We start from the raw sequence: 9,046 nt of genomic DNA on the forward strand, positions 1-9,046 counted from the left end.
GTGTGTGTGTTTGTGCGGAGAGATAAAGATTGACCAGAGTAAACAATCGAGCTCTCTGAGGTGTCAGTGCTCACTGACCATCACAGGACTAGCCGCTTACTGGGCACCTGGCTCATCACTGGGCATTACTCTGATCGTAGAAGTAGCACAGACAGAGACACGGGGTGAGGAGGGTGAGGATGGTGAGGAGGAGAAGTAAAACTAGAGACATGAACACAAATAAAGGCTTTAAAAAGAACTTAATTTTGTGATTAGCTGCAAAGTGAGAGGATCATACTAAGGAGAGGAAAAAGAGATGCGATGACACCTGTCCAGAGCTTAACACGGGAAGCACTTTGCAAACATAACCGATTCATTAATCACGTTCAATATTTGCTATTTTCATTTCATAAAATTCATATCATTCCCTCGCAGTTTCTTTCATCTGTGGAACAACATTAATCCAGTGTGCCAATCAAACTGCAGGGAGCACAGAGCCACATCAAAGCATGTCAGCCAGCCCTTTAACAAGAGCAAGCCAGCAGGCAAATCACCCCTTTAAGGAGAGAGTCCCTGGGGGATGATGTATTTCTCTCTCTTTTTCTCACACACACACACACACACACATATATAGAAGTGCACACACCCTCAACAGAGAATGGCGTGTAACACTTTCATTATTTATCAGCTAAGCCTATTAAATCTCAACACACAAACAGAATAATCAGTGCAACATATGCACATGTACAATCATACATACAGATGGGTGACAAAAGTGTCTTAGTAAGGTGCAACCATAAGCCACCAGAAGAGCTTTTGTGCGCCTTCACAAAGTCTCTGGAGCATGGCTGGAGGGATCATTATTTTCATTTTGATGAGGTTGGTGGACAGCACTTTCCAAAATCTCCTACAGGTGTTTAATTGGGTTGAGACCGGAGGGTTGTGTAATGTTATCACAGGTTTTTTCAACAGGCCAATATTCGAAGCACAATTTAAAATGCATCCGCTATGTCTTTTATGGCAAGTCAGTTTACAATGCAACACGTTATACCACTAAAAACAGACATAAGTCTTCAGGTTTTAACAGAAACTCTGCTCCAAATCCTCCTTGAGACATAAAAGAAATAACATAATTGAATAATATAACCAATGCCCTGGAACATCCAACAGATACACGTAACATACTAGAAACTTTTTTATCGAAATTCAAAAATTAGTTTGAATGTGTAAGTGTAATGACCTGTTTCAAATTCAAAATTTACAGTCTATAAGCTCAACAGACTGTTTGAAGTATCACTATCAGCTCGACCTATGGTATGCCCTATTGATCTGTCAGTAAACAAAGCTAGTAATGTTATGCTACTAAAATGGAGGACTTCTATAAAGCATCTGAGGAAGCAGCGTCCTTCTGTATGAAGCAGTTGTCTAACTCTACAACAACAGCAAATCTGTGGACTCACTTGCTAACGTTAGCTTGCCACCCAAGTGAGGCGGCGGAGTTGAGCAATGTCAAGTGCACAGCCTTGTCTGACTGCAACTATTCGGCACACACAGCCTCAGTAGGCCCTTTGCCAGAAGCTCGTAAAAATGCCATCACCGATAGGATTAAGATTTGTATGCAAGGATATGCGTGGTGTAGAAAAGAGCGAATGTCTTATCCTGTAGTGTAGTCTTTATAGGCATTATGTTTGTGGTATCCTGCAGTTGTACTATGTGAATTGAGATTATTCTTTTGAAATTTATTCAAACCAAACTGCACGTCATGTGAAATTTGTCCGAACATAATTTTTGGAAAAAGTGACAGCCCTATTACATACTCATTCCCAAACACATATCGGTCTCAAAGCTGTGCTCCTATAGAGCCTCCAACCCACGCGAGCCTCACCGAGTCCTCACACCTTCACAGTATAAACACATGTGCAACACAATCGACCTTTCGCACACTTCACCCTAAAGGCCATCACACATACCATTTATTTCAGCCTCAGCCTCCACTCCTCAGTGCCCCAGGGTAAAATATCGCACTACGAGGTGTGCATGACTCCCCAAGCAAAGCAAGGCACTTCCTTATGACGTCAACAGCAGGGAGCCTGGCTACCGTAATACACCTTTGCCTCTAACCAAACGCATTTCTGCATGTAATCATAGCTGCAGCACTTTATATTCGGCAAAGGTCATAGCACATAATTCACATTATTTTCACACTCAAAACTATTCAGTGAGCCCTCCTGCCCCGTGGATGCAGGCGTGTGCACCCTGGAAGAGACCTTTTCTATCAGGATTGAAATATATAAAGGTGATCACTCAGAATAACTTTCTATTGACTTGCAGCTGTGCTTTCCTCTACAGGGACAAGTGCACACAAACCATGTCAGGAAAATGCTTTAATATGGAAGAATCTGCATTTATTATATTTTTTTAATTCATCACCCATCTGTACGTGTTTTATCTGACACAGAAACACACCTACACACAAGAAATCTATATTTTCTTTATCGCCTCATCCAACTTTATTATTAACATTATGACAAACATCCTCAAATATCTGTCATCACTCCTCTTCCTCCCCCATCTTCATCAGTCACAGTACCAAATTAGGGTTATGGCCCACTCACAGCCATATTTGTAACTATAAACATGATACAATCAGCACTCTATAAACAGGATTTAACCGATTGATAACTAATACAAATGTGTTCCAACAATTAAAACCAAAAACAACAACTGAACCTACGTTCTTGGTTAAATTTCAGTACACATTTTTGGATGCGAAAATCACATATTTTTTCTTCAGCCAGTCAAATTAAAAATCAAACACAGATGGGAGGTGGGAGAATTTGGTGGCTCACTGCAGTGGCAACTTCCATTGCTGAGGAAATCTACACAGATGAATGGACTGAATGTTCGCTTGGAGGTGTAGATTTTTGTACTGAGTGTCCATCTGATTGCACATTTTTAATAGCATCATGAATGAAGTCTAACTTTGCTACAACAGCACATTGGCAACCATGTTGTCGAGCCACAAGGTCGTACAAGTGTGAATGTACACATGACTGTGAGTGAAGAAGTACAATGTACAACTGGCAGACACACATTGAACATTTTGGAATAACTGAGATTGCTATTATTTTTTCAAGTGTTCAAAAGCAATTTACTCTGAAGATTAATGCTTTATAACAAGTTATGGCCATTTTGTATTGCTAGTAAGCTTTTTTTCAAATCCCAGTTCACACCTTAAAAACTCTTCACACAAACAGCACTCTAATGACCAAAGGGATTTTAAAAAAACAACTCACTGAGCAAAAGTTAGAAAATGATTTAATTATTTTAAGCTCCAACACCAACATCAGTGATATCTGTGTATTTGTACAAACTAATTTGCAATTGTTTGTGTTTAAAAAAGACGAAACAAAGACATATAAAAACGCATTTATAGAGAGAAACAGCTCATTGATGTTTCTGTCTGCACATAAATGGAGCGATCACAGCTGATTTTAATCTCGGATTAAAATTCTCCCAGGTCTGCTAGTTTTTTTGACCATCTATGATCATGGGAGATTCAAATCATTTTGGAGATGGGGCCCCGCATGAGTTTTAAAAGGAGGAATCAGACAGAGAAAGAGATCCTCTCTAGAAAACAAGGACATAAAAAGTGAGGTTGGTGAGAACTTGTAGCCAAAGTGAAGTACACCTCTGTCTGTGACTAACTGTATTAAGAGTACTCAATACTGTACTTTACTGCATTTTTTATTTTATTTACTGTGCTACAGTTTATATTTGTATCACTTTACTTTTCATCTTTGAATACATTAAGCATACACAGATGATTTTTATGCTGCAAAGTTGATTGAAAAATATAACAATCTATAACTCCTTCACTATCACAAAGGACTAAGACACATTTTTGCATCTACATTATGTATGTATACCTCTTGATACTGCTTTACTTTAGGTTGATGTTGGGAATAAAAACACTTCACATGCTGACAGCATTCTGGTAGTTTTGATTATGTGGAGCCTGAAACCAGTTGTTTTGTCAAGCTGTACGATGCGGCAGAAAACTGGAGCATTTTGCAAAGGAAAACTAAGCACATTCTTGTTAGCATTTCCATAAATAAACTGCATATATTTTGCATTAACAGGGATGTGCATTAAAATACACATGTGCCTGTATCAGGGCTAAAAAAGGTGTCATTTTCAGCAAATCTCCTCACATCATCACGCTCTTCACCGCTGCTATCATTATCGGCTGCATCTGCCAGCCCTATCACCATCCTAAGCATCTTGGTCTTGTTCCTCATCAGCATCTTTATCTGCTACTTCTCTGCAGTCTCCAGAGGAGGATTCCCTGTCGGAGGCTGTGAAGCTGTGGGGCAGCATGCGTCCAGAGCAGCCGATGTGAAGTGACAGAAGCTGCATGTATTTATAGGCAATCTGAGTAGAGAAACGTGCCGCTCACTGTTGAAGCTATTTATAGAGCCTTTTACTGATGCCTCTGAGTAGAGTGGAGGAGAGGAGATGGTTCGCTGGGGAATAACTTCCGAGGCGCCCTCATATCTCCCTCTACCCCCATTCAGTGCACGTCCGCCCTTCTGCTCCCTACGTCTCTGCTCCGCTCATCCCTGCATCGACTCTCTTAATTTCCAACCCCTGTCCCTCCCCATCTCTCCCCTGCTGATCTTGCCCTCTTTACCAACCCTCCTCCTGTCCTCTCCCCTTTTTTTGAGCCTCCTTGCTCATGTCCACATCCATCATCTTCCCCCTCTCTCTCTCTCTCTCTCTCTGTTTACTGTACCTAAACCTCTCTGCCTCTGCCTATATATTTTCTAGATCTTCTCAGTCCTTTAGCCCCATTTCACCATCTTGCACTCTCAGCTCCATTCATATCAAAGAGGCACTTACACTGTTCATACGCAGAGATCAGGATCAGCTAACACTCTTCTCTTAATTCCTCAGCAGCAGGTGCTCTGGCAGAAGCTCAGACTGATTCTCCTTCTTCTGCTTGAAATGTTTTACAACTTTAAATTCAATTTTGCATGATCTGGTTTATCTGTTTTATTTTCTTATCAGTCTGCAATCAGTGTTGGACTCTATCCTAGTTACAATGTCCTATCCTTAAAGTGGCAGTCGTGCTAGTGTTTGTTGAAGTGTGAATGCATGTTCCCATACAAACACACAGTACACACACAGCGGGCAGCCTGGAGGCAATGATACTATACAACATGAGAATAAAGTTATTAATACCAGACGGCAAATTATCACATTCGATTCATTATTTTTGGGGGAAGAATGGCCGATCGTTGAGCCAAGTGATGTAACAGGATGCAGGAGTTGATGTCAACATGTGAGCCTTCTAGCTATATGAACACACACACACACAAATACACAGACACACCTCCTCCCACGTCCTTCAGTGTGACAGCATGTTGTGATGCAGAGTGGCGTCTGCTTGTCAAGCTGACAGACTCGCACTGACAGCATGGTCAGAGCGCTGCAGACACAGGAGAAAAACACTGATTTTATAACGCTCCAAACCACAAACAACAAACAGCTGCCGGGCACGAGCAGTGCAGCACCCAGGACCATCATCCCCTGTTTTTTTAGCTGTCTGATGCTGTGTCACTCTCATGGTTGAACAGCACCTGCTTCTGTGTGTATCAGACTGCTAGGATGTCATGCAGCGAATGTACGTAAAATGCAGTGGAGATGACCTGCTGACTAAAGGCAAATTAAATCGGCGCGGCGAGATTAACCCAAATTTGGAGAATCACTGTAATATCACGTTTTTAAATGTAATTCAAGTATTCAGCACATGATTCAAAGCTGCCATGCAGGAGGTCTATGAGTTGGAATTTCTATAATCTTCATTACTCTGTATCAGCTTTGTTAAGTGATAGGCAGTTAATTATGGGGATGTCATTACCGCTCACACATCACACAGAATAACTGTCTTTCCATTCTCATAAAAGGGCTGGAAGGCGGCTATAATTGAAATGTGGTGACAAAACTATGGTTCACGCTACCAAAAAAGGGCCTGTGCCATCCTTCGGCCTTGACAGGGTTGAGGCGCGTGAGGACCTGCAGTGCTGAACCTCAGCCAGTCCCCATCACCTCAGTCATCACCCTGTCAGTCCGCCTTCACTGCACTATTACACAGCCAACAGTCTGAGAAAGGTAGAAAAAAGGAGAAGGAGAGGTAAAGAGAAGGAGAGTGGGCCAACTGGAGTTAAAATTGAAAGGGAGAAAAAAAACGTGATAGAGTGAGGTGGTGACCAAAAGAAATCAAAGAGGCAGAGAAGGAGGGAGAGCAAAGAGATCAAGACGACAAGAGAGAGGGAGGAGAGGAAAAAGAGGAAGAGAGAGGCTCAGGAACTGTGCAGCTGTGGGAGCGTATTAAACAATCACTTCTGTGTCAGCGGCTCAACACACCGGCAGAGGACATCTAGTATAGTAGAAGCGCTTAGCCAATGCAACTATCACTGACGTCAAATCCGAGCTTTGCTTTCTCATGGTTCCGTACCAGCATCTGTCTGTTCGCAAACAGCCGAAAGGCCAGTTGATGCAACTCAATCACCTCTGCCTGCAAAACACCCAGACAGCATGATTGAGGTTATTAACGGAGGATACTGAAACACATCAGACGAGTACAAAGCCCTTCAACAGGTATCAAATCACAGAGCCACATGCTGCATGAAAGGTGTAACATGTAGTCTGCAGAGTCAAGCATCAGAGCGACTTCAGTCTCTAAGCTGATTCATGAGCTGCTCGGTGTATTGACAGCAGGCGGAGCTGCCGGGTATGGCACTCCTCAATGTCAATCATCAGCAAAGACATCGCCCTCGTACAGGCAACAGGCACTACATACTGATAACACAATGTAAGCACAGACACACACGTCCACATGCGACCCACCGGCACGAAGAGCGTCTGTGTGAAGATTTGTGTCCAGCCTGTAAAATTTCTCACACACAATAATAAAACCTTTTCTAATGCATCCAAGGGAGTGATGTGTTATCATCTTTGAATATCTGTGCGTGTGTTGTGCATGTCTGGCGTGTGCTGAAGGGGGTAGGGCGCAAGCCTCGAGACAAGAGGGTGGTTGCCGTGGAAACCTCAGGCTGAGAGCTCGGCAGCCGGACGATTGAAGAAAAAGAGGGAGCGATAGACGGTGAGAGATGGAGAGAAAGAGCGAGCGTGTGATGAAAAAATACGGAGGGCAACGTCCCGAGGGCAAGGAGGGAAAACTAAAACAGAGAAAGATAACGAAATAGAGCTGGAAGAGGAGGAGGAGGGAGGTGAAAATTGAAGAATGTGTCTTAGAATGAAACACAACTATACAGACACAGAATAAGACAGAGACAATGAGGAGATCAGAAAGGAGTAAAATAAATATTGAAGGAGTGACAGAGACCAAGAGGAAGGACAGAAGAAGGATGGAGTAATGTGGACTCACAGGGAACGGTGCGGAGGTAGAGGTTGTCTCTGATGATCTGCTGATGGTCGTGGTCCACTGAGCCCTTGGAGAAGCGCAGGTTGAGGTAGTGCCGCAAATCCTTGTCAACCACCCCCCCTGAGCACAAACACAGGAAGAAAGAGGTTAGAGCTTGATTTTTATTTGGTAACATACACACAAGCCTGACAAGCAACACTTTGTGGTAGTGATCTCCAAAAACCTCATCAGTGTTTGTATTAAGATATTAAAACAATATCTAGACCAATATTGGATGAAGTGAAAGGATTTTCCTCAAGCAGGCTGCCCAGTGGGCCAGCCATTACACACACACACAGCCAAACATTCCTCAACTTTTAAAATCTAGTGGAGATCCCAGAGTTTCCAAAGATACCAGATATTTCCTGCTGAATGCACAAGATACCTAGAATATTTCAGTCTGTTGGAATGATGTGATAAAAAAATATTTTTCTCAGTGCAAACATGATGTTGCCTCAACAAAGAGTTAGAACAAGCTGATACAGAGTTCACAGCTTGTCCCAGCTGACAGACAGTGAAGAGTAAGAATGAAGATGAAGGAGAGTTAAAGGGGGAGAATAAGGTTTTGTGGTTGAATATGAGTAAAATGGCTTAATCAGATTGAAAACTAGCACTGATTTTCGCACACAAAAAAAAAGGCAGAGGCTACTACACACACTGATGTAAACACACACACACACACACACACACACACAGATCATGGTAATTGTGTAAACCAGTGATCCCCTTGAGGCTAAATACGCAGTGTCAGCAGGTTGGGTGACAAAGGCCTACAGAGGACAGAAGCTCACACCACCTCACCCCTGCTTCTGCTTATTATTTTCTGTACAAACCTTCTTCCTTCTCATTAAGTCACTGAACTGAAAGAGTAAAATAAATGACAAACATGAGTGAAGGCACACAACCAAGAGCAGGCCAACATATCTGTGCTACACACACACACACACACACACACTATATGATAATGTCCATGAATAGTTTCTCCTCCCTTCATCCCAAACCAGAGAAGCCCAGGAGGATGAGAGGAGGAGAACTTATTCTCCACACAACATTCAGTATGCAAGACTATGACATCCAACAGCAGGAGGGATGAGGTTACATGCCATGCATTTACAAATGAAAAACATGTCTTCTCACTCATGCATACTCTAGCGACCTCCTGCCAAATTGACTTGACAGCGTTCGGCCTACCGGTTGAGATTATTGCAGCGCCCACCCGTCAAAGACGGCGTACCGTCAGAGGAGATTCTTTACAAGGGCTCACGCTGCACAGATACCTGTATGTATGTTACAGACACAGGTGACTCTATGATTCTGCAATAATGGATCCTTTTGGAATAACATCTTATGTAAACTGACACCATTTTAAGCGAGGCTGTGGAGCACTGTGAATTGCTTTCCAAACAGCAGAGGAGAGGAGAGGAGAGGAAAGAGCCAGAAAACAAAGAAAGACAAGATGAAACCTTGATTAACATTATTTGGACTGTCGCATTTTTTAGATTGGTCACATCACATCATATAGGTATGTATTCAGACATAGGCCATATCTATGCATGCACAGACACACACATACACACA

At 42.6% G+C, this 9,046-nt stretch overlaps 1 protein-coding gene across 1 annotated transcript in view; it reads right to left on the reverse strand.

The window, feature by feature from the left end:
• Positions 1 to 9,046, reverse strand: part of LOC118330405 (membrane-associated guanylate kinase, WW and PDZ domain-containing protein 2-like) — a 76,509-nt gene that overhangs the window by 47,290 nt on the left and 20,173 nt on the right. The window contains exon 2 of the mRNA XM_035664912.1: positions 7,433 to 7,549. Within this exon, the coding sequence (XP_035520805.1) occupies positions 7,433 to 7,549 (117 nt within the window). The remainder of the gene's footprint in view (positions 1 to 7,432; positions 7,550 to 9,046) is intronic.

Source organism: Morone saxatilis, unplaced genomic scaffold, assembly GCF_004916995.1.
Source record: "Morone saxatilis isolate NCDOM2014 unplaced genomic scaffold, NCSU_SB_2.0 Contig2, whole genome shotgun sequence".
In the NCBI taxonomy this organism is placed as follows: domain Eukaryota; kingdom Metazoa; phylum Chordata; class Actinopteri; family Moronidae; genus Morone; species Morone saxatilis.